We start from the raw sequence: 27287 nt of genomic DNA, 5'->3' as shown, positions 1-27287 counted from the left end.
GCAACTTGCAGACTTGCTACGATACCTTTTGAGCTATTGCGGCATAAATAAAAATGATGCTCTTTAACTCAACTATATGCATGGGGCCTACAAGCTACGGGGTCGATCCCGCTTACGTGCATGAAACATGTATGTATGTATGTATGTATGTATGTATGTATGTATGTATGTATGTATGTATGTATGTATTTAAGAATGTAATGCTCAGGAATTTTTTAAAATCTGAAAAAATATTATTTTCTAATTTTGCCCCAAGGGATTCGAAATTGATTTTAAATTGACCTTTGTGATATACAAAATTTAATTGTTTTTCGGTCAGTCTTGTCTTAAATTTATTTGGCTAGTACTATGTTTTGTTTATCAGCCGGATACAATGTATTTGGGTTTTTTTTTATTATTGTTAGGAAAAGAGATAACAACAAACCAACCGCTGAAAAAATAGGCGGCGGGTAGTCGTGCGGAGACTAAGATATCCTTGAGACTTGGATTTTTTCTGTATGCAATAACCGGACAGTTTGCAGATTTAAAAACTCCTCCTTCATAAGTTTACCAATATCAACGCTACGTCGACTGTAAATTATTGGAAGAATTATTTTATCTCTTTCTACGGCTTTGCCAGATTAACGTTAATTCCAAATGGATGTTTTGTCTGTAATGTACGAATCCAGAAGGCCTCTCATTCAAGTCTTAAGCGGTCTGTTTCGTCTTTTGAACCAAGTATCAGGGGTTGTTCAATTTGAATTATTTCAAATTTTTCATCTTACAAATGGTCAGGTAGATTGAAGTGATTGGCGACAGGAGTGTCAACTTCATGCCGAATATCATACTTGTGACAAACTGCTCTAATTCTCAGTTGGTTTTGCATTTGTCCTACATACTGTTTTTTTGTTTTTTTTTTTTTTTTATTATATAAATTACATGGTTTTTTTAATCTATCACAGTTCATGTCGGCCCGAATTTGATATTAAATTTTGGTTTATTGACATTTGAAAGCCAACTGCGTTTTAAGTAAGTTGTGAAGTCTACACCTGGTTTTGTCACAAGTAGCAGAGGAGCCAGTGCTTATTTGAGGTGGTTGGTTATGCTGAAGTTTGTATGGTTTCTAGTCTTCAGTTGCCCGAAGGGGATTTTCTAATTCTCGAACAGTTTCAACTGATTTATTTGATATGTGGTCTTAAGTTTGATATTGTCATCCTGTTGATTTAATAGCTCAAAAAAGTTCAAAAAAGTTCAAAAATTCTTGTTTGGAATGTGGCCAAATGATAAGTATATCGTCGAGATATCTGAGGTACAAAAGAAGTATTTTGAATTATTAAGCTGTCGATGGGATATCGATGGGATATAGTTCTCCCTTGATAGAATAACAGTGGACTGACCCCTTATCTGCAGGTTTTATAACAATTCTGCGGTTTTTGCGTAGTTTGGTGAGACCACGACTGTTAACACCAAACTTTACATTTACGTAATGTATATATATATTTTTGTTTATTATGCATGCACGTCTTTGTTTACATTTATGACGTCATGGTAATTCCGTTACGTCATTCTTTAGTTAACGTTAATTTCTTTGTCTTTCCGAAAGATGTTTGTTAATATTCCAAAAGAATGTTTGTGGTACGCCGACATATACGGTATGTATTACTATTTATAAATTAGTTTAAAATGTTTCAGTGAAATATTGCTTAGTCTTATATTAAGGCGAAATAAGCCTATACATATATGTATATGTATATAAATGTATATGTATTAAATGGTATATGTATATAAATGGTATATGTATATAAATGGTATATGTATTAAATGGTATATGTATATAAATGTATATGTATTAAATGGTATATGCATTAAATGGTATATGTATATAAATGTATATGTATTAAATGGTATATGCATTAAATGGTATATGTATATAAATGTATATGTATATAAATGGTAGGCGCATTGTATTACTTATATTGATGTACACGAACTAAGGGTAGATTTCATTTGACTGTTGTGACATGCTTGCATTAGATGTTTGTTATGTTGGCTCCTAACAAATACTATTATTGTATAAATCAACAATAGGCTATTTATAGTATATTTTGTATATTTAAGTCAATCTGTTGCTGTCGGCAAATAAAGTTTTCCGAATTAAGGATCAGCATTGATGTTCAAATGACGTCCCACAAGGACGTTTCATAAGAGAAATATTTTGCTGATTTGTGTAAACTGTCATATCACCCACTTTTCCGTGAATGGGATTTTTTCTCCAGTTAAATGCCGAAAACAGTCGGCCAGTTTCGTTTTGTGGTCAGAAACTGCCGTATCCATTACACCATTGTCAAGTTTAGCCTCTAAGCCCGTGTTTGGGTTGGGGTGGGGGGTGGGAACAAAATTCAAACCCCTGTCCAGTAATGATTTTTCAGCGGATGTTAGAAGGTTAGTGTCACCAGGTAGGTTAACAATGTTAGTTCCTAGTCCTAAATCAGGGTGGACATTACCCTTTCCCGGCCTTAGTTTAAATTTAAGTACCTCACCCAACTGCGATAAAGTTTATAGACAATTGTTTCTGTCCAGTGAATGTTGTCCTGCCCAACCTCAAAATCACACGAGTGAAGCGCAGGTATAATTTTGAAGGCCCGCGTTTTTACAACAGTCAAATTTATTTGGTTGAGGCAGGTGTTTTGACTAGTCAAAAGTATGTCCGAAAAGTTAAGCTCAATAATGTTTCGCAACTGTTTTATTGTAATGGTTGGATTTAGATCTTTTGAATTCATACCAATAATCACTAAATAAAGGATTTCTGCGTTGTTGGTTTTCCCTGCAAATTGTACTTTCCCATTTCTCGGTAACTCGTCTCGTGTCCAACCTGGTTAAAAATAGACACACGCTCACATAACGGAAATACCTGACGTGGAGCAACGCCGTGTCACATGTAGGAACCGCCCCGGGGTTGATCACTGGCGAAGTCAGAGGCCAAACCCGGGGGTGGGCGTGCCTGAACCTAAGTTGGATATGGGCACGTAAATACAGTTCCACATCCACATCCACATCCACATCCCCATCCACATGTAGGAAACTTCCATTACTAGTTATTATGCTCGAAACCTTCACGGTATATGAGCATGTTAAAGTATTACGCACTAGTTATTAATAGTGGCAGGTAATGACTACCAAGCTATGAAAAGGTGTGTACAGTGCGGTGGACTGACGTTTCGACCCGGATGTTTCGACCGCGGCCAAAATATATTGACAGGGTGGATGTTTCGGCCTCACCAAAAAAAAAAAAAAAAAAAAAAAAAAAAAAAAAAAAAAAAAAAAAAAACATAAAAAAATAAAATAAAATAAAATAAATAAATAAAATAATAATGAAATGAAATGAAATAATAATAAAATTAATTTAAAAAAACCCCACAATATTTTATGTCACAACAAAACCATTCGAAATATGGGGGAAAATACACTAAATCTTAAGGAAATTAAAGCAGAAAGTTACACATTGGGTGAAAATTCACTAAATCTTAAGGAAATTATAGCAGAAAGTTCAGAAAATTACAAGTCAAACCGTTTACACACTGGGCTGACCACCGCGCGTGTTATAGCTAACAACTCTTAGAAATTCGGGAATTGTCTTATTCTAGGAAGCTATGTCAACGCACAAGTTGTGAAGCCCATCTTGTAACTCCTGGTACACTTTTTTTAAATATCTTTTTTGGGGCGGATTCCTCTTTCCTGTTGTAACATTATTCCTGCTACACGTGCACTTTCCACCTGAAGACATTCGATGACTTTCCAAACACTTGGATGCTGATGGCCAACAAGAGATGGAAATTTGTTCTTCCAGCCTTCCGATATGTTGCACCAGCCTCGGTGGCGTCGTGGTTAGGCCATCGGTCTACAGGCTGGTAGGTACTGGGTTCGGATCCCAGTCGAGGCATGAGCTTTTTAATCCAGATACCGACTCCAAACCCTGAGTGAGTGTTCCGCAAGGCTCATTGGGTAGGCGTAAAACCACTTGCACCGACCAGTGATCCATAACTGGTTCAACAAAGGCCATGGTTTGTGCTATCTTGCCTGTGGGAAGCGCAAATAAAAAATCCCTTGCTGCTAATCGGAAAGAGTAGCCCATGAAGTGGCGACAGCGGATTTCCTCTCAAAATCTATGTGGTCCTTAACCATATGTCTGACGCCATATAACCGTAAATAAAATGTGTTGAGTGCGTCATTAAATAAAGCATTTCTTTCTTTTTTCTTTTTCCGATATGTTGTTGGTTCGAGGTTCTCCATCAAGTGTAGCTTGACGAATGTTCCAGCTGCCAGGTGCAAACATAGGAGGAACACGGCGTATTCGAATTGGTGCTACATTGGTCTCTGGTTCTGTTGGCGTGGCAGCTGTCTTTGTCTTAAGCCCTGTTCTCATGCCGTCGTTTACTTACGTGAGTATATATAAACCCGTAAGTAAATATACTTACGGTGAGTATATCTGTCACGAGAACGCATTTGCTTACGGGTTTATATTTACTCATGTATTTTATTTGCACGACCAGCAGAGGTCATGCGAAAGTATATTTGCGTATAACTAAATTTACTAGATACGCAAATCTTGCCATGAGAACAGATTTGTTATTTGCTCATATGAGTAAAAAAGTAAATGCAGATTTACCACCCGTCCGGCGTAATGTTTTGAACAAAACTGAGCTGTGCTTATATCAAATTGCACCTGCTACAATTGCCACATGTGAACGCAAAGTAAATATACTTTTGCTCACGGGTCTATTTATAATCCATACGCAAATATACTTATATGAGTAAATTTCTGCATGAGAACAGGGCTTTAGTTGTCCTGATACATATCTTTGGTCGAAGTATAGCACCAATCTGATTAAAATTAGCTCTACTGGTCTCACCAGTAGATCTAACAGCATTGCGTGGACTCCCATGTCCAGGTGACATTTCATCTATAAATAACAATTTAAACATCGACCAATTACACTTTGCCTTTTATAACGTTATTCGGGAGCAAACAAATTCTAAAAATATCGGGCGAGACTTTTTATGCAATAGGCGAACTCGTTCGTCTATTTCAGCATTAAAAAAACTGGTGGGAAAGTGCAGTAATAAACTCTGGATTGTATACTAGTATAAAAAGATTTTATGGCAATACCATCACGGTTTTTTTTTTTCCGTCTTGAAACGAATTTTATATAAAATTTTATATTGAAATTAGTTTCGGGCATACTTCGTAATTCACCCGAATCATTTCGTATACCCTCGGCATAATCTTGAATGTTTTCAAATTCTTTTCAGATCACTGGCATGATTTTGCAAGTAAGGTTTTTATTGGTCGAATGAAAGGTCAACTGGACATGAGCTCCAACGTCGGGCTGCTGTTAGATCAACATGTAATAGTGGAGCTAATTTTAATTAGATTGGTATTGAACTAGTTTTTCAGCAACATCAGGCTGGTTCTCTTTAATAAGGAAATTCATCCCAGCTTGGACTTGACCTGGTGGGAGAAGGGCGAGTGCATCCAGTTGGCCACTGTAGTCTCAATTCATCATCGTTATTGTATGTGTTTCTTAGTCCCAGCTCTTGGATTTTCTCCAGGTCAACTGCGTTAAATGATAAAACAGAACCGGCCTCGGTGGCGTCGTGGCTAGGCCATCGGTCTACAGGCTGGTAGGTACTGGGTTCGGATCCCAGTCGAGGCATGGGATTTTTAATCCAGATACGGACTCCAAACTCTGAGTGAGTGCTCCGCAAGGCTCAATGGGTAGGTGTAAACCACTTGCACCGACCAGTGATCCATAACTGGTTCAACAAATTCCATGCTTTGTGCTATCCTGCCTGTGGGAAGCGCAAATAAAAGATCCCTTGCTGCCTGTCGTAAAAGAGTAGCCTATGTGGCGACAGCGGGTTTCCTCTAAAAAACAGTGTCAGAATGACCGTATGTTTGACGTCCAACAGCCGATGATAAGATAAAAAAATCAATGTGCTCTAGTGACGTCGTTAAATAAAACACATTTTACTTTTTGATAAAACAGAGGCCGAAACACACAACTTGGACCTACCCTCGGGCCGAAACGTCCACGACCGAAACATCCTACATTTGTACAGTACAGCACTTCACAAAACTGGATTTCACGTGATCATTTTATTAAAACGCTACGGGCAATTCAAACGTCTGCAAATTAATTTTAAAAAAACACAAATTCACCCTGCGATAAGGCAGATGTATAAATATTTTATTGAAATCTCACTGGATATACACACAGTAAAACAATATAAAGGCCACTCCTTATGGAGATATGAGAGACTAAACAAACACATTATCATTAGTAAAACCCCAATGCTGGAGCAAATCCTTAAATTCCGGCAAAAACGATGGAGATATTCGGGCAAAATGAGCTGGCCTGAAACCGTTTCACCATGTATTTCCATCAATCTACCCACAAAATTAGTTGTAATCCATGTACAAATGCATCGTGATTCGTTTGTAACTTATCTAGCTGTTTTGAAATAATACCAGTAGGAATAAATGTGTTCAGTCAGATTCGGGAAATTTTCTTAAATTTGGGCAAACATCACGTTTACCAATAATGTCCCGTTGAAAATCCCAATCAAAGCGTTCTTGGATAACAATAGACGGACTCGCATAATTACGGGATTAAAACGTACCTCGGTACCTTTGTAACTTCAAGTTTATGCATCAGGCTGCCATGATATGGTATGGAATACAAAGTTGCATGAAAAAAGTATCACATTGCGACAAATGTGTATAGGCACTACACACCGGATGAAAAATAGTTTTTAACTGTGGCAAGTAAACATACAAAAATGATGAAGACGTACATTAAATACAATATACTCAGGCCCGCAGAAACGGGGGGGGGGGGGGGGGGGGGGCAGCTGTTCCTACGAGCCTGCACATTCCACAGATTTATAATAGCACATATCGCTGCCTTTGATATATCAATTGTGTGAGGATTGATTGGAATGGGAAAATCCAGTGCACGTCAGTCAAACGTTCTACCGCTGATTAACAGCCCACCACAACAATGCAGAAAATCTCCCAATTAAAAGAATTAAATGTCATAATCATTGGTGTTCGAATTGTTATACTATCGGTTATTAGAAGAAAACTAACGGTGACCACTGCGGCCACTACCAGTGTTCACTGCTGCACTGTCGGTTATTAGAAGAACACTAACGGTGAACACTGCAGCCACTACCAGTGTTCATTGGTACACTATAGGTTATTAGAAGAACACTAACGGTGACCAGTGCAGCCACTACCAGTGTTCATTGGTACACTATCGGTTATTAGAACACTAACGGTGAACAGTGCAGCCACTACCAGTGTTCATTGTTGCACTATCGGTTATCAGAAGAACACTAACGGTGAACACTGCGGCCACTAACAGTGTTCATTGTTGCACTATCGGTTATCAGAAGAACACTAACGGTGAACACTGCGGCCACTAACAAGTGTTCATTGTTGCACTATCGGTTATCAGAAGAACACTAACGGTGAACACTGCGGCCACTACCAGTGTTCATTGTTGCACTATCGGTTATGAGAACACAAACGGTGAACACTGCGGCCACTACCAGTGTTCACTGTTGCACTATCGGTTATTAGAAGAACACTAACGGTGAACACTGCGGCCACTACCAGTGTTTACTGTTGCACTATCGGTTATCAGAAGAAAACTAACGGTGACCACTGCGGCCACTACCAGTGTTCATTGCTGCACTATCGGTTATCAGAAGAAAACTAACGGTGAACACTGCGGCCACTACCAGTGTTCATTGTTACACTATAGGTTATCAGAAGAACACAAACGGTGAACACTGCAGCCACTACCAGGGTTCATTGTTCCACTGGCGGTTTAGCTTCCACGGCTGGTATATCAAAGACCGTGGTATGTGCTGTCCTGTCTGGGGAAAATGTACACAAAAGATGACCTGCTGCTGATGGAAACATGTTTCTTCTCTAAGTACGAGTAAAACAATCCAAATGTTTGACATTTGACATCCTATAAGTCAATGATAAGTCATTGAGCGCTCTAGTGGTGTTTCTTCTCTACGACTACGAGTAAAACATTCCAAACATTCCTATAAGTCAATGATAAGTCAATGAGCGCTCTAGTGGTGTCCTTAAACAAAACAAACTTTAGATGAACAGTGAACACCAGCGGTCTCTACACACGGGAACTATTAAATCATGTACATTCCGAAGTACGTCGACTGTGGCTGTTTGACAAGTCTATCCACCGACGACGTCTTCACCATCACCGTGGCCCCGGCCTCCAGATGGTAGACAGCACCGATGTAGGATGTCGCGAAGGCGGGCTTTCCTCGTCGAATTTTACACGTCGACTGGGGGTTGGACGACAGCTGTTGGACTTTAGACCTTCGTATCGTGGGGACGCGTTTGTACAGGTAATGACAAAGTCTGGCGAAATCGAGTTCCTTAGTCTGGTTACCGTAAAACACGACATTGCTGTAGATGAAATAGTTCCCTTCTTTCTCCACCCGAATCCCTTCCTCAACGACAGTGAGTCCGTCTTTCACAAACGATCTCTTCCCATTTGATTTCCACCGGACAGCTGGGATATGTTTATCTGGAAAAAAAAACCAACCCAGTATTATTAAATTATATATATAGGGGATTTCAGGAATGAAGTGAAGCCTTTTATTTGATAACTTTACCGCTGCACGGAGTAGTAGATCCATGCGCATTGACCACCTTGTTGCCTGTATTTCGTTTGTTTACGTTGTTCGTAACTAATTATTGCAGACTTTTATATAGAACGTAACAAGAATCTTGTTATGACAACAGTTTGAAAGCGACCGAGACTACGTTGTATTTGTTTTAAATCTCACCCTTGTCATACCGTGCATCAAGGTCCATCTGAAGATGAGCAGCGGGTTTCTGTTGAGTTTTGTCTTCGTTTACAACAGCAGCAACTTTCCTCACCCTCTGGAGATGGTCATCTGAAATAACATTACGGACTAAGTGTAATACGTGGTCTATAATACGTTTACAACAACAGCAACTTTCGTCACCCTCAGGAGATGGTAGTCTGAAATAACATTACGAACTAAGTGTAATACGTGGTCTATAATACCTTTACAACAGCAGCAACTTTCCTCACCTTCTGGAGATGGTAGTCTGAAATAACATTACGAACTAAGTGTAATACGTGGTCTATAATACGTTTACAACAGCAGCAACTTTCCTCACCCTCTGGAGATGGTAGTCTGAAATAACATTACGAACTAAGTGTAATACGTGGTCTATAATACGTTTACAACAACAGCAACTTTCCTCACCCTCTGGAGATGGTAGTCTGAAATAACATTACGAACTAAGTGTAATACGTGGTCTATAATACGTTTACAACAGCAGCAACTTTCCTCACCCTCTGGAGCTGGTAGTCTGAAATAACATTACGAACTAAGTGTAATACGTGGTCTATAATACCTTTACAACAGCAGCAACTTTCCTCACCCTCTGGAGCTGGTAGTCTGAAATAACATTACGAACTAAGTGTAATACGTGGTCTATGATACCTTTACAACAGCAGCAACTTTCCTCACCCTCTGGAGCTGGTAGTCTGAAATAACATTACGAACTAAGTGTAATACGTGGTCTATAATACGTTTACAACAACAGCAACTTTCCTCACCCTCTGCAGATGGTAGTCTGAAATAACATTACGAACTAAGTGTAATACGTGGTCTATAATACGTTTACAACAGCAGCAACTTTCCTCACCCTCTGGAGCTGGTAGTCTGAAATAACATTACGAACTAAGTGTAATACGTGGTCTATAATACGTTTACAACAGCAGCAACTTTCCTCACCCTCTGGAGCTGGTAGTCTGAAATAACATTACGAACTAAGTGTAATACGTGGTCTATAATATCTTTACAACAGCAGCAACTTTCCTCACCCTCTGGAGCTGGTAGTCTGAAATAACATTACGAACTAAGTGTAATACGTGGTCTATAATACGTTTACAACAACAGCAACTTTCCTCACCCTCTGGAGCTGGTAGTCTGAAATAACATTACGAACTAAGTGTAATACGTGGTCTATAATACGTTTACAACAGCAGCAACTTTCCTCACCCTCTGGAGCTGGTAGTCTGAAATAACATTACGAACTAAGTGTAATACGTGGTCTATAATACCTTTACAACAGCAGCAACTTTCCTCACCCTCTGGAGCTGGTAGTCTGAAATAACATTACGAACTAAGTGTAATACGTGGTCTATGATACCTTTACAACAGCAGCAACTTTCCTCACCCTCTGGAGCTGGTAGTCTGAAATAACATTACGAACTAAGTGTAATACGTGGTTTATAATACGTTTACAACAGCAGCAACTTTCCTCACCCTCTGGAGCTGGTAGTCTGAAATAACATTACGAACTAAGTGTAATACGTGTTCTATGATACCTTTACAACAGCAGCAACTTTCCTCACCCTCTGGAGCTGGTAGTCTGAAATAACATTACGAACTAAGTGTAATACGTGGTCTATAATACGTTTACAACAGCAGCAACTTTCCTCACCCTCTGGAGCTGGTAGTCTGAAATAACATTACGAACTAAGTGTAATACGTGTTCTATGATACCTTTACAACAGCAGCAACTTTCCTCACCCTCTGGAGCTGGTAGTCTGAAATAACATTACGAACTAAGTGTAATACGTGGTCTATGATACCTTTACAACAGCAGCAACTTTCCTCACCCTCTGGAGCTGGTAGTCTGAAATAACATTACGAACTAAGTGTAATACGTGGTCTATAATACGTTTACAACAGCAGCAACTTTCCTCACCCTCTGGAGCTGGTAGTCTGAAATAACATTACGAACTAAGTGCAATACGTGTTCTATGATACCTTTACAACAGCAGCAACGTTCCTCACCCTCTGGAGCTGGTAGTCTGAAATAACATTACGAACTAAGTGTAATACGTGTTCTATGATACCTTTAGAACAACAGCAACTTTCCTCACCCTCTGAAGATGGTAGTCTGAAATAACATTACGAACTAAGTGTAATACTTGGCAACATACATTTTGTAAAATAACAACACCCAGCACACTCTCTCAGCGTGTGTATTTGTGTCTATGTTTCTCTGTGTACCTGTGCGTTTGTGTGTGTACGTGTGTGAATGTATTTCACCATTTCTCACCAATATTGCCCAAATTGACAGCTCAAAATTATGAAAATGGAAAACATTAGAATGTTTATAAAAACATATTTTATTAAAAGAGCAATACTGAGAGGGTAAAAATCTGAAATTTCAGAACTCGGAACTAAAAAAGTTCAAAGTTCTACATCTTCTACGACAACACTACAAACTGTTATAGGTAAGCTACGTGACCTCAGTCAATGGTATTATCTGATGTAACTGTTATCCCCAGTCATTCACAATATAATCAGACATACTCCACTTGTTTATTGTTATTTCATAGATTTTGATTAGTTAAACACAATAAGGCATTTGATCAAGTAACATAAACTATCTATGTGTTAAAGATAATTTTAAAGTCTGTTCACTACTAATTACAATGATACATCTTTAATGTATCTCATGCCAAAAAACTTGATTACTTGGAAACTGCATTTGGTGTATCATCGTATTTGCTAGAAAAAGTACTCAATCACAGCCAAAGACCAAAAAGATCATTGTCCAATTGTGTAACCAAGTCTGATTGATAATTATGTAACGTAAATTACAAAAAATACATAAAAATAAATAGATTACAAAACACACAATGTGAATAGTAAACAATGAACATGAACATATTTCATTAATTAAACCATTCAGTTATTTGTTTGTTTTTTCTATTGTCATGTAGTCACATGTTCAGAGTAGTTAAATAACTTAGGGTTTTTTAATAATCTGTACATAAAAGGTATAAAGTAGAATGTTGTCATCAGAAATATGAACTTTAAAATGTGCACTGCAATGTATCATTGGATTCTTATTAAAATAATATGAAGCACAATATATCGAACAAAATACTAAACTAACTTTGAATGTAACGTTAATTGAACGGTAATGCTTGTAAGAAAGCAACAGTAACGTAGATTTCATTTCATTTCATTTTTTTTTCATCCTAATTTTGAACGCTTCAGAAATTCGCGTAGCCTCATCAACTGTGATCTCGAAACTTCTTTTGCTGCACCCTTTCGGCTCTGGTGTATTTATTTCGCAGATGATGTCTTCAAACTTTATCCATAATTCATCCGAGGAACTAGGCCATTTGAAAGTTGGTTTTTGGGTTAGCCTCGAAGATTCACGTCTCATGAAGGTAACCAGACAATCTTTATCATCTGCATCAATCTGTTTCACGCATCCAATGTGCCAATCGTTGTTATATATTGAGGCAATCCACATATCCTCAGAGAGATCACCGGCTCCAATTGAATTTTCAGAGGACGTACCGGGTGGAGGAACGTCAGCTGTAATAGAGCATTCAGGAGTAAGATCTGCAGGCAGTTGGTCTGTCTTCTCGGGATTAACCGGTGGAGGCAGTTGGTGTTTACCATGTACAGTTGTGACAGTCCAATCGGCATGATACTTTCCTTCCAAACATTGTGCACAATAGCAGGAAACAACTCGAGTTTTTACAACTCCACGACTGACAGGCACCACAACATGCAGTAGGAGTGTACCTTTAACAGGAACTAGGATTTTATTGAATTCTGTAATTTCTGAACGAGCTTTTTCACATTCTTCTGCACTGACGAAGATGTACTTAGCACTATGGTGATACTTCTGTCCCCATGTGTAAAACTCTCTTGCACTTTCAATTCTCATTTTGCCTTGCTTTACTGATAAATCAGCCATGTGTTTGGCAGTGCCCCCGACACCATCGCATGGTCCCTTCCCATGTCCACTTTCAAAATAATTCCATGTTGCAGGGACACCCATCAAGCATTTATGATCTGAGACAATATAAAATGCTGTTTTATTTCTATACTGAGAGGATGGGCTGTCCGTCCAGTAATGTATCCAATCTATGGGCCCGAAATCCGCTTGTATATTAGGAACTAGCTTCTTCAGGATAGCATACACTGTCCCTATATTGTGTCCCAAGCCATCCGAGGTAAACACGTAGCTTTTGTGTTTCAGGCCATCTTCAGGAGTTGTCTTGAAATAGACAACCACGGGATGCAAAGTTACAGCAACACTATTCCAGTATGTACTTTGCACTTCATCTGGAGACCTACAGCTATAATTTTCGGCAAAATCCATTTGAACAAGAACGTGGTTTTTCGGCAAATTGTTTTTCAGATCTGAAATGGCTTTATATTGGTCCTTGACCCTTGATGCATGTGCCAAGAACTCGCATGATTGTTCTGAGACAAGTTTACTAAATTGTTCTTTCTCTATTTCTTCTTCTACAATTCTTGTCCTCTTCCTTCCATCTGGCATATCCACCTTCTTCCATTTTCCATAAACAATCTTCTCCCTGTTCAGTTCTTTCAGAAAATCTACAGGTGATTGATCCTTCAGCTTGCGTCCATATTCATCAGGACTGAGAGGCACATTACAACCTGAAGATTTCATAGATTTCAATAATAATGCCATGTTTTGGTGTCTTTGACAAAGACATTTGTTTCGAGAAATGTATTGTGTTAGGATGATATGTTTCGGTCGCATCCTGCAGAAGGTTGCTAGTGACATCTTCACTGTATTCTCTGACATAAATTTGAGGTACAGATATGAACAGTTGTCATTCAAAACTCTTTTCTGTTTCTTTTCCTTATGTACTGTTTTCGTGTCATTCTTTCCTGGCATCACTCTACTATTGTCATCTCTTTCCAGAAAAGTTGTCAACGTTTTCTGAAGGCATTGGCGTTGCTGAAGTAATCTTGTGATATGGGGAATTCTTTTACACTCCTTGCTTTGTTTTGAAAATCGTTTACGGCTAAAACCTGTCATGTTTCCAAGATAATTTTGCAAACGATATTTCTTTATTATTGCACCACATACAACCCTTTTAACCAGTTGATTTCCTTTATATCCATTTGATATTCGAGCTTGTTTAATTTCTTCACCAATAACATTTGCTAAAATCAACTTCTTGGTGATGCTTTTTGGGACAGTCCTTGGACTCATCCCATGTTTACGAAGTTCTGCCACAACTCTTTTTTTAGGAGTTTGCATTTCTGGTTCATTTGGGTGGGAATTTACACTTACAATGGCAGATGCATTTTTTTGCTTTTTAACTAGTCTCTCGTATCTCTTCGATACGCATTTATATTTTTTAATCAAGTTATTGTTAAGTGATGTAAGAACATTGATGCGCCTTCTTGATTTGGCTGTGGCACGACTTATTCTTTTCCTTGTCCTCTGCTTTTTATCAGAAAATGGCAGTTTAACAATTAAGGATGGTCTGGCCTTTGCTGGGTCTGTACTTGAAGAGATCTCGTCCTCCTGAATAACATCCACATTGATATACGGACTAGAACCACCTTCAGAAATGTTCTTTTCAGCATCCTTTAATCGTTTCCTGTGTTTTGTTACCCATGTTCTGACCTTCTCTCTCCTCTCTCTTGCATCTTTTGTTGTTCTTTCCGTTATAGGTACATAATACGTTTGTACTCTCTCTCTTTCCTTTTTTAGATAACCGTCACCTTCCTTTTCCAATTTTCTCTGTCTATAGTCTCTCTGAATCTCTGCCCTTGATTTTCCCATCCTGAAAATAAAAAAGTCCTTTACAGTAATCTACGTTACCAACATATGTAATCTACGTTACCATTGAAACAAGTACTACACACTGACAAATTCAACAGTTAGTTAATATCTATACATTGGTTCTTAAGGCCAACTGTTAGTAATATGATTTTTGTCAACTAACAATTACATTTTATTCCAAGACTACATTATTTTAGTACACTTAGAATATATATGTAATCTACGTTACCTATACATTGCACACATATTTAGTAATATTCAAAGTAATTGTCTGCCTGCAATTATGTCTGACACTATTTTCAAATCATCAAGTCAAAATTTCGAAGGTAATGTCTTTGGTCTGTTATTTACGACTAATCGGTTATAATCATGAATAGAAAAAAGAACAAACTCGGAAACGATAGCCTATGTTGAACCATTATAGTACAATTTCACACAAACGTACGGTTGTGTTAAAATAAATATATTAAATTATTAAGAAAGATTACATTTATTCACTGACTTACCTTATTTGGTCCAAGATCTTGAACAATTTGTGCGATGCATCTGATTAATATCAGCTTTCAAATTTCGTCACTTGCAAATATTTTCTCCACAGGAAACACGTGTTTTTGGCAAGGGAGACTACTACGTTTAGTGTGATTCAATATAGTCGTACATCCAAATACCAGCTTTCATATTAAACGGCAAACTGTCGTGTTAATAAAAATGTTAACATTTACTGGTAACGTTGATTACATCACGTAAATTACTTCAAGTGCTTCTACACTCCCAGTAATACATTAAAATAATGTAACATGTAGATATATGGTTCATTTAGATTACTTGGTATCACTGCATTGCGTACACAAACCTGTGGGTGGTTGGCGCTATACATTTGTACGATATAGGCGGTCACGTAGATTACATGCTTAACACAACTCTTCAAAATTACACACTGTTTTGCAATATGGAGACAATAATTTGAATTAAATGTAACAAGTGTATTTGTCATCGATTCGGTGATGTTAGAGCTCTGAAGTATGAATGTGTCACGTTTTTCCGTCGTTATATTAGCATAGTGAATTAACAAATGAAAATGTAACGTAGATTACTCGAATTTGGGCGACAATGTTCAAAATACTAGAACTTTTTTGTGTGAAAATACATTTATTTAAAATTTTCACATGAATACTATTGAATATTACAGAATCTTAGCAACGCATATGTATTGCAATAGCTGTTGCAAATATTATGTTACGACTGTATTAATTTTGCATGTTGTCCAAGCGACAACGTAAAATTCGCGAAATTACTCCTTTCGATAGATAAATTGGGATTTGTTTTTTTAAAGAACCCAATCTGTTTCTGATTGTCGACGTTAGTACTGGTTTATAGCTTTTAGTAAATGATAACTTGTTATCCTAAAACAATATTTAGAATGGCTAGTCGATGGCGACAATAATTTTCTTAAATTGGGCAACATTGGTGAGAAAGGGTGATTTATGTGTGTGTGTGTGTGTGTGTGTGTGTGTGTGTGTGTGTGTGTGTGTGTGTCTATATATACTCTTTAAAAAGTAGGGTAACTCTAATAAGAATTTACAATTGCCAAAATTGTAAAGTATATTAGCTGTGGGGAATGAACTGGGCAAACATTACAACCGGTAGTTCAGTATTACAGTAGGTTTTATGACCACTAAATATCTTGACGGGCAATTGGAGTCAGAAGTGAAATTTGAAAGTTGGCGTTTGTTTAATCAGTAAATCGCAAATTCAAACAATAAAAATGACTAAAAACAAAACAATAACAACTGTGTGATCAACAGAATGAAAAAGATTGATAGAAATGTTTCACAGTGTGTGTGAGCGCGTGTGTGTGTGCGTGTGTCTTTGAATGTATGTGTATGTGCGTGAATGTATGTGTGTGCGTGCGTACGCACGCGAACTTGATGGGACGTACCATTTTTGATATCTCTTTCATAATTTTGGTCCAGTTGCTGAAAAATAATAATTAAAAATAAATATATAACTGTCATCTAGTATAGGAAGTTCGAAGTATAGGTTAGAAACTAGGGTATATCCCTTTAAACCTTCTAACCGATTTAGACGGCATTTTATACGTTCATTACTTGATATGGGCAGGGCAAGCGTCAATGCGTGTTTGCGCTAATTCGTACAGCTCTTGGCGATGATGTCTGGTCAATTGTATCAAAGTAATTTTGGTCACGTGACTTGTTATTAAGACGGCTTTTTGGTGTGTCTTCACGATTAAGACGATGGAAATGCTGATATCCGATTGATTGAATTGGAGAGAAACCGAGGAAATGCCGTCTAATTTCTATTATTCATAATCTAAACCGAATTTTATTGGCTAAATATTAACAACGATAATAATAATTCAGGGCTTCTAGATTATGGTAGCCCCACTCCCATGGCTAGTGATATTCAATGTTGGGCTAGTAAATAACTACTATTGCCATGTCCGACGGCTAGTGAATTTTGTTTGTCAAATGCTGTATTTGAGTCTATTTTGTAAATATGAATATCCAGCCCCCAAACACCCACCCAAATCTTAGTGTTTTTAATCGCTATCTCCATCTTTAGCTAACATATTGATTATTACTATTAGTAAAATTGTATTTAGTAAAGTAGGGCTTGTGAATTTTAATTGTGGCCAGTAAATTTTAAAAATCACCGATCTCATGGCTAGTGAATTTTTTTTTTTAAATTCTAGAAGCCCTGAATAATTAGAAGAAGAAGAACAATGTTAAGAAGAAGAAGAATATGAAGAAAAAGATGAAGAAAAGAAAACAACAGAACAATTAAACGTGAACGGACCGACGACTTCAGACTGCCCAAGGCTTCATCATTGGTTTTGGTTTTTTAAATAGCCGAGTCGCATGATTCCTTTTAATGATGTTCGAAGTTTGTAACATAATTGTCCATATGGATTGTCGAATTACAGACTTTAACATGCATCTGGTGAGTAACATTTATTGTTGTAACTGTAAACTGAATATATCATTTTCATTTATCTTCGATTCCTAATAAAACGTCTGTAGGTTTTGACTTGTGTTTACGCGGCATAGTAATTTGTAGCAATCTTTACGTTACTACAGAAAATATAACTACAATATATAAATATTATTATTATGTATTGATGTATTGTAGATATATATATATATAGGTCTCACTACACAATTCACTTCCGGGTGAAAGTTCATTGATCACGGTCAACCATAGTTCCTAAATATGATGTATGTTGTGGTTCACATTTCTAGTAATTGGGCAACAATTTAAAAAAATTCATTTTTCAATGGTAAGCCTTCAGGCTGGATTTTGCCCATGTTATTTTGTAATATTTTGCATTAACCTTTTGGGATATGAGTGTATAGCGGAAGAGACGGCAGTTGTGAATGCAATCTAATTAAACTTAGCTCCACTGTTACATGTTGATCTAACACCAGCCCGTTGGAACTCATGTCCAGTTGACCTTTCATTCGACCAATCAAAACCTTACTTGCAAAATCATGCCAGTGGTTTGAAAAGAATAGTCTCGTCCGATATTTTTAGAATTTGTATGCTCCCGAATAACGCTATAAAAGGCGAAGTGTAATTGGTCGATATTTAAATTGTTATTTATAGATGAAATGTCACTGTGACGGAACATGCTCTTAATTTTGTTTTCGCCTGTGGCGATATTAATTGTGTTAGAGGGCCGTGCGCAGTTCCAATTGCACTTAGCCCAGGTGGGCAACTTGTTACGTGATACCTTTGCGCGACGGTCGTCGAGATTTTCTAATACACACCCAGCGCAGATGCGGAGGCTATGTGGCAAGTAGTTACGTAATACCTCCGCGAGTGCGGTTTTTACAACCGTGATTTTGGTGACTAGGCGACATTGAGTCTGAACATCTGAGAAAAATATGCCGGCGTGGTCGTGGTGGAAATCCACATGATAAGATTCGGTGCCGCCTTGTACCCCCAGGCGATATTCGGATTTTTTAATAAATAGCTAGGGTTTTAGAGATATCGAGGAGAGACATAGGAAGGCATCCAGGGGAACGGTCGTTGTCCAACTGAACGATCTATATTAGTTCAGACGGGACTTTGGTAAATATATTATTTCTGCTCTGTTGTATAACCTTGATGTGATTGATGTGACTTTAAAAATTTAATACTGTATTATACCAATATTCTTTAGACAGTGTCTTCGGTCATCTGACGAAGTAAATCGTAGACTTATTGTTCTAACATTATACGAGTATTTGGTAATATAAAGCTTAGCCAGTCATCCTAGAGGACCTAGGTAAACTGTAGGTTATTGTCTTTATTGTGATAGGTACCAGTATTAATTCTGTGTTACAAGGTTACTGAATGAGTAGTTAAGGGTTAATTAAAAATTAACCAGTTAGGAATAGAGTTGTAATTCCTTTATTACTTAAGTTCCCCTAGAAGCGTTTCTCAATTATCACACGTTACGGAACGAGTAGTAAGGGTTAATTAAAAATTAACCAGTTAGGAATAGAGTTGTAATTCCTTTATTACTTAAGTTCCCCTAGAAGCGTTTCTCAATTATCACACGTGTGGGTGTTGTGTCACGGTGAAGTGATTAGCATATTGCGTAAACTAGACACCTAGAGATTAACTAATTAAGTGATCAGTTCTGGGTTGTTATTATTTGTTGTTGTTAATTAACTACTGCGGCAGTACATTTGTCAGCGTAGGTTAATACAGATTCCAAAGTGTATTGTGTTTTTGTTGTGTTTTCTAGTGAACTAAACGTGCTATAATAATATATACTTTATATAAGATCTTATCTCTGATCATACCTAGACGAGCCAAAGCGGGTATAACTGCCTGTTACAGAGAGATCTAATAGATATACAGTTAGGAGAGATATTTGGACAATCGTGTTTCATTCAGTTACGGGTATTATAGGATCCCCGTGGCAGTCACCTAGACATGGGTGTCCACGCAATGCTGTTAGATCTACTGGTGAAACCAGTAGAGCTAATTTTAATCAGATTGTTGTGAATGGGTTCCAGAAAGACCTGTTCGGACCGGTACTACAGCCAGATGCGGCCATATAGCAAAACACTGAGACGGAAATGTTCTGAATTTTGGAGTGAAAATAAATAAATGCTTATACGTGCACACTCAGAGGCGGATCTAGGAGGGAGGAGGGCAGGGGCCCGCCGTTACCCAACTTCCCAAATTTTGCGATAGTTATAATTTTATTATATATTAATTTTTGATTTGTTTTTACAATCCCCCTCTAAACCTCCCCCAACGTTCCCTTGGCATTCCACCTCATGTCACTGCACACCCCCCCCCCCACCCCCCTGGATTTTCTGGATCCGCCACTGACACTACTAAAACATTTAAACGAATAGATAACGTATAATATAATTTGTAATCTGTCTATGACAGCATATGCCTACCTCTAGCATAATACTACGAACACGTTCCTCGTAGTCATGGTAACAACAATACAAAGAACCATTGACGGTTTTTTTGGTTGCAGTGACGTCACAGCATGTCTCTCCTGGTATACACGTGACCTTGTGACAGATCTCCGAGTTACTGAAGATGGTAGAGTCCAGTTCCGTGTACAGCTGTGATGTTTTATACACCACGACAGAGAGCAGCATCACATTTGGAACCGTCAGGACAATGACCACAGACTTACTAATTGGAAACATTCTGCGTGTTGGGTAAAACTGTCACGAGAAGAATTTAGCTCCCTGCTAGAGAACCACCCTGTAAGTAAATAAGTAATTCGATACGTAAGTATGTAAGTAAGAAAGTAAATAAGTAAGTAAGGTTCCATGCTTTTGACAAGCGGATTTACAACATTCTAAAAAACCTGGCGTCGTGGTTAGGCCATCGGTCTACAGTCTTGTAGGTACGGGTTTCGGATCCCAGTCGAGGCATTTTTAATCCAGATATCGACTCCAAACCCCGAGTGAGTGCTCCGCAAGGCTCAATGGGTAGGTGTAAACCACTGCACTGACCAGTGATCCATAACTGGTACAACAAAGGCCATGGTGGGAAGCGCAAATAAAAGATCTCTTGCTGCCTGTCGTAAAAGAGTAGCCTATGTGGCGACAGCTGGTTTCCTCTTAAAAACAGTGTCAGAATGACTATATGTTTGACGTCCAATAGCCGATGATAAGATAAAAAAATTCAATGTGCTCTAGTGGCGTCGTTAAATAAAAACAAACTTTACATTCTAAAAAGGGTAATTTTAGTTTACCAAAGGCAAATGAGCCACGTTCTCTAAAGGGGGACAAGAACTGTAACACAAGTTACATAAAAAGGTATCACTGATTTAAAAAAAAAAACTTAAACAAGCACAAGTACATAATATATAGTATTAATTTTATTTTAGTTTTTGCTCATACTGAAAGTGAAAAAAAAAATCTGCAAAGATTTATTTAAAAAAAAAAATGCAAAGTAGTTTGTGTACATTGTAGTTCTGGAACTGTGGACAATTTCGTCCTGATAAAAACTTACGGAAATTAGCAATGTTGAATCATTTTAAATTAATATGACGGAAATTTGGCACCATTTTATAATTCTTGAAGTTAACCGTCTTTACTTTTTTTTCTTTTCTTTTTTCACAACTGGGATGAAACATACTTAAACTATTTATTCTCTCGTCGGATTAATCACTGAGGTCAGTCCCTATTTTGGGAGGTTACAATTTTATACAGGTCCCGGCAAGACATTGAAAAAAATAAGGAAAAGTGCAGTAATAAACTGGATTATATACTAGTATAAACAGATTTTATGGCTATACCATCACAGTTTTGTTTTCTTCTTGAAACGAATTTTATATAAAATTTTATATTGAAATTAGTTTCCGGCATACTTCGTAATTCACCCGAATCATTTCGTATACCTTCGGCATAATCTCGAATGTTATCAAATTCTTTTCAAATCACTGGCATGATTTTGCAAGTAAGGTTTTGATTGGTCGAATGAAAGGTCAACTGGACATGAGCTCCAACGGGCTGCTGTTAGATCCACTTGTAATAGTGGAGCTAATTTTAATTAGATTGCGGGTTCTCTGTACTGATTTTAAGAAACTCTTGTCAGGATTTATGTGTTACCCTCGCTCTAGCTCGAGCAATATGTTTCAGAGTGGAGATAGTATAATGGCTGATGTCCTACATGAGGGAAAATCCACCCCGGGAAACAGGTAATATCTGTAGTTGTCTCCCCTTATTACATACTTATAGGATATTGAACAAGCTTCCATTTCGTATCATTTATTCGTTTATATCCAGAGTAAAATAATTTTCAATGGCTGTAGTCCGATGGCTTAACCACTGCGCCACCGAGGTCGGTGAAAGGAACCAAATGAAATGTCGGAGAAATGGGATACCTAAAAGAACCCCCTTTTTACACCTATATGAATTTTATCTCACCTTTTTCGTCGTTGTACCAGAAAAGCAAAGGTAAAAAAAGCAAGTGAATTGTCCAGAACAGTCACTTCTCAGAATTTGAAACAAACTGGACTAAGCTATCACTATTGGAATGGAATTACCGATGATGTGCAGTCTAAAATTAAAAGGGGAATTTCTGAACCACACGTCACTGTTCGTGTAATGACAGGAAGAGAGAAATAAACCCAACACGGTCACCTGCTTTCTTTATGTCACCGTCCAACGGTGTACACTAGACTACTGTGGATCTATTTCGAGATAAATGACTACCGTTTCGGGTTTCCCAAAGCTAAAAATAGAACCCTCCTTTCCTGTTGTTTTCCCTTTGTGGTAGGGCCCCACCCTCGTCTTAAATAGGATATATGGTGTATAGTAGGGTATACAGTGTAGACTATTGTATGGTAATGTATTGATATCCCAACCCAACGTGATTTATTATATAATGCAGTATGTACAAACAAGAGGTTAGGTTTTGAGAATACGGTCCAACATAGTATCAGTCAATTTAAGTTGTGATGTTACTGTTTGTTGATAAATAAAATTAATGATCTGCGACTTCGTACATGTTTCAACTTGTTTCATTTCAACAGCCGGTGGGTATATAAAGGCTGGGTTCCCCACACCAGTTATTCAATCGTCGAACGTGCTAGTCGCAAGTCACGCTGATTTTTTTACTCTACAAACGATAAGAAATGCAAGTGTATTATTTGGATTGACTATATTTGTAGTGTTTATATCTAAGTGTTTTATGTATTTATTTACTTTATAAATTATTATTATTATTATATTTCTTTAAAAAATTAAATCTTTTTCCAGATTCATTTTCAGTTTACACAGTACATTTCGTATCAGGTCAGCGACAAATAATCTATAATTAGGTTAGCTACTACCGCGCTTTGTAAATACACTGCATATGGTAACACAGATTTCAGTATTTTTACAAACACGAACACGCATATATATGTAAACATAAAAATGTGTTTCCTGTTTACTTCCGCATTCCCGCTCCTTTATAAACGAAGGTCAGGTCAAAGTGTTTTATGTGCACATTCAGAACAAGCTGTTGTAGCGCACGCCTGTCATGGTCATAAGAGCCGGCCTTGGCCGGCTTCTCCGTCCATGACATGATGTGGGTGTGGGAACTTTTTGGAGTGCCCCTATCCAACTGAGGTTCGGGCACGCCCTCCCCGGGTTTGGCCTCTGACTTCGCCAGTGAGCAACCCCGGGGCGGGGGAGGGGGGGGGGGGGGGTGTATGGGGAGTGGTTAGTTGAGGTTGATGGGAAATTACTAAATTTTAATGGTATGCCCATAGTCCTAATGAAAAAGGGGGGGGGGGGGGGATTGCATAAATTTAATTATATATGAATAGCACCATATTATTAAAAGAATTAATACCAGTGTGTATTACTTTATTGTTAAGTTTAGTTGGTGCAAATTTACTTTTTCCATCGGGCCAGTTTGAAAAGAAAACGATAACCACTTATATAAATAAAAACAAAAACAAAACTTTTACCAATTAATTATTATTTAGGCCCTGGAGGACAGAAGCTAGCAAAGGGGGAGGCATCGCGCCCAATCCGGTTAACGATCCAACAGACAGGTATAGCCCAAAATGGCTGGTCCGGATTTCCATGGGGCAGGCGCGCCGGGGGGGGGGGGGGGGGGGAGGTCTCCTATCAGTCATGACTATCGGTCACAACCGCCTACGCCCTACCGCACCCAAAACTGCACCCTATCACGGCGTCCCCCCCCCCCCCCCCCCCATCTCGTCTACCCCCAAGTTATCCATACAGCAGTCTTAGGCATTCTAAATATGATAGGTGAAGGGAAGGAAGGGAGGGAATGATGGGATAGGAATGATAGGTATGATAAGATGAAAGCCCGCCAGTCGCCGTCCGGAGAGATTGGTGGAAACGTATCTGCCGACGTCCGAGTTGTTAAAAGTTGGTAACTCCAGAGGTGTCACAGAAAGGTCCTCAAGCATTCGTGAGCACATCATCTGAAAAGATGTGTCACCTATACGGATGACTAGACGTCATTGCTATATAAACCTCAGGTACATCCGGAAAACCACTCAATCGTCAGACGGATGCCCTGAGTATCAGCCCGGTATTATTTTTTGTAGAACAGCTGATCAAGTTAATGCCTGTTAAAATCTGTTTATAAGTAAAAAAAGAATTCATTTATATAAAATATCAATAGGTAAAATGCTAAGAGGAAATTAATTAACAGTCAAACCATTTAATAATGTCTAAAAATACCAACAACCATACATACTATCAATATAGGTTAAAAGGACTGGGTGGGAGCAGACGCCTATGCGACCGCTACCTTCCTGTCTTCTAATTCACTCATACCATACTAAAAGAACAACAACATAAATAAACTTACTAACAACCATCACCTGGAACGTCGGGTGGGAGGCGGCGACACTGCCAGGTGTCCCCGAGACCATAACCCGCCGAGCCACTATAAAAACACACTCACTCTACCACCCGGCTTTTTTTCATCAAAACAACTAAGACTTAGATATGTTTTTAACGTGCTCATATACCTCTAGGGTTTCGAGCACGCCTATCCCCAGTCCGGCCTCCGATAATATTGGTGGTCTGACTCGGGGCAGGAAAAACCTAAACTAATATAAATATTTTTAAAATTTGAATTTTAAGGCCAAAATAATTAATACTAATACGACACAATTAATAATTTTGACTGCGTCCCTAAAAAACAGATATCTCAAGTCTACTTCTAATAAAAATTTTGTTTGACGCCATTTTAGATGGGGAGGTCTAAAAGAATATATAATAATTTACCAATAAAATTATTTAGTCCCCTACGGCCAAACCGCCTACGCCCTATGGCCCCAAAGATACCTAACCACCGGCATCATCCCCCCCCCCCCCCCCCCCCCCCCCCCCCCCCCACCGTGTCTAACCGCAGCTCGATCCAGTCATGGAAATCATTTAGATATAGAAAAGTAATGGCCCGATCACACTGGCCCGAATGCCATTCCGTTTGTTTTCCGAATAGGAATTTGGGTGTTCGGGGAGCGAACGGATCATATTCGGGAAGCATTCGGTGTGTTCTAGGAGCATACTGGCTTTTCGGCTCCGTACGGATGCATACTGAACGGCATTCGGTAGCTCCAAAAATTTGTTGTGCATGTTCAAAATAATTTTCATCGACCATCCGAATGTGGCGTCCATGTGTATTCGGGAAGTATTCGGGAAGCATTCTAGGAGCATACGGCATGTACGGAAAACGTTCGGGAAGCATGCGTCTAGTTCTTGGTGCATTCGGAATGAAAATTTGGAGGTGCTGGGTTCCGTATGCTTTCCGAACACCCCGAATGGACCTAGAACATGACGAATGCTTTCCGAACGTTTTCAATATCCTTTCTGGATTTTTTTTCATTTATGCCGCCGAATGTATAACGAATAGCCAGAACCCTTCCAGTATTCTTTCAGAACATTTTCCGAACTGCTCGTACACTTCCAGAATGCACAGTATGTTGCGTATGCTTTCCGAACACCCCGAATGGACATAGAACATGACGAACCCTTTCCGAACGCTTTCCGAACCCTTGCGGAAAGCATGCGGATAGAGTTCGGTCCATTCTAGGTCGATTCGCCGTGTTCTGAAAGCATTTGGAAAGCATACGGAAAGCGTTCGGAAAGGAAACCTTTCGAAGTCAACATGCGGGAAGTATTCGGTCTATTCTGAAAGCATTCTGAAAGCATACTGAAAACATTCGGAAAACAAACAGAAAGCATTCGGTGATACATTGGGGAAAACACATTCGGAGGGACATTCGGCCAGTTTAAAAAATCACACCACTTTCGTATACGGAAAACAAACGGAAGTTCATTCGGGCCAGTGTGATCGCCCCATTAGATATTTAATGAAAAGTCACTAGGAGAGTGATTTAACTGATAGGGGGTAGTCTGGTAATGTGTCGCTAGTAGAGCGACACATACATCTGTTGAAAGGCAATTCTTGTAGTACTGAAGAAATCAGTTAGTTGGAAAGTTTTGCATGTCCAGCCCGCCGTGGAGAGAGAAACGCATCCGGAAGAGAAGAACGACAACTCCGAGGCGCCCCTCGGTCCGCCCCTAGAACATAAATATTAAGTCACTCAACAGACGCTGTCACCACATTAATCTATAAAACCGGTGACAGAACACAAGGTATAATTAACCAGTTGCCTGCCCTGTTGAATTACATAATTGTTTTAATTAACAATATAAAATATGGTTAAAATACTGATAAAAAATTGGAAAAACACACTATATGAGCGAGCATGCTGGTAACCTACACTAATAATTTAATTTTATTATTTTAAAAAATATATAGACGAGTTAAAAAGAACAAACTGTATATACGGTGCAGTTTCCGGAAAGGGGAAAAAATAAAACCCCCAAAAAAACCCGAGCAACAACCACGCATCCAATCATACAACATATATACAAATACACAACACAGACAAATACAACATAGATCTAAAAGTAATTGGTATTCATGTATCCCCGCCCGGCCAAAACGTGGGGGGCCGGGCGGAGGCACACCACCCATATGAATAAAAATGTATGTGCCCCCCCCCCCCCCCTACACCCCCACTATGTAATAAAAACTACAAATAGATAAGTAGCCAAGATGATTAGCGTAAAGATGCCAGGTCGTGACCCGACTGAGACCCTAGAAAAACTACAAATAGACAAGTAGCCAAGATGATTAGCGTAAAGATGCCAGGTCGTGACCCGACTGAGACCCTAGAAAAACTACAAATAGACAAGTAGCCAAGATGATTAGGGAAAAAGTTGCCAGGTCGTGACCCGACTGAGACCCTAGAAAAACTACAAATAGACAAGTAGCCAAGATGATTAGCGTAAAGATGCCAGGTCGTGACCCGACTGTGACCCTAGAAAAACTACAAATAGACAAGTAGCCAAGATGATTAGCGTAAAGATGCCAGGTCGTGACCCGACTGTGACCCTAGAAAAACTACAACAACAAGGCGAGGATGACCCAATGCTAAAATTGGTATAAAAAAAATAAAAATAAAATATGTAATAAAATAAATACTAAAATAATATACCGAACAATAACAACTAAGGCAAAAAAGACGAATAAAGAAAATAAAAAT

General features: G+C 38.6%; 1 protein-coding gene and 1 long non-coding RNA gene across 2 annotated transcripts; one reads left to right on the top strand and one right to left on the bottom strand.

Moving 5' to 3' along the window:
- The first annotated feature begins 1225 nt into the window (after window positions 1–1225).
- Window positions 1226–20350, top strand: LOC121373283. The gene is made up of 3 exons (XR_005958058.1): window positions 1226–1631; window positions 17424–17671; window positions 20217–20350. It is a non-coding gene; the product is annotated as an uncharacterized LOC121373283 (long non-coding RNA).
- LOC121373281 (lymphotoxin-alpha-like) lies at window positions 6207–23242 on the bottom strand. The gene is made up of 5 exons (XM_041499809.1): window positions 22126–23242; window positions 20134–20452; window positions 16650–16686; window positions 8872–8982; window positions 6207–8609 (listed from the first exon to the last, which is right to left on the bottom strand). The coding sequence occupies exons 2-5, from the start codon at window positions 20392–20394 to the stop codon at window positions 8203–8205; spliced, it is 816 nt and encodes a 271-aa protein (XP_041355743.1). The 5' UTR covers window positions 20395–20452; window positions 22126–23242; the 3' UTR covers window positions 6207–8202.
- Between the last annotated feature and the right edge of the window lie 4045 nt (window positions 23243–27287).

The sequence above is a fragment of the Gigantopelta aegis genome, chromosome 5 (genome assembly GCF_016097555.1).
Source record: "Gigantopelta aegis isolate Gae_Host chromosome 5, Gae_host_genome, whole genome shotgun sequence".
Lineage (NCBI taxonomy): Eukaryota > Metazoa > Mollusca > Gastropoda > Neomphalida > Peltospiridae > Gigantopelta > Gigantopelta aegis.
Note: the sequence above shows the minus strand (reverse complement) of the source record. Positions and strands in the feature narration are given on the sequence as shown.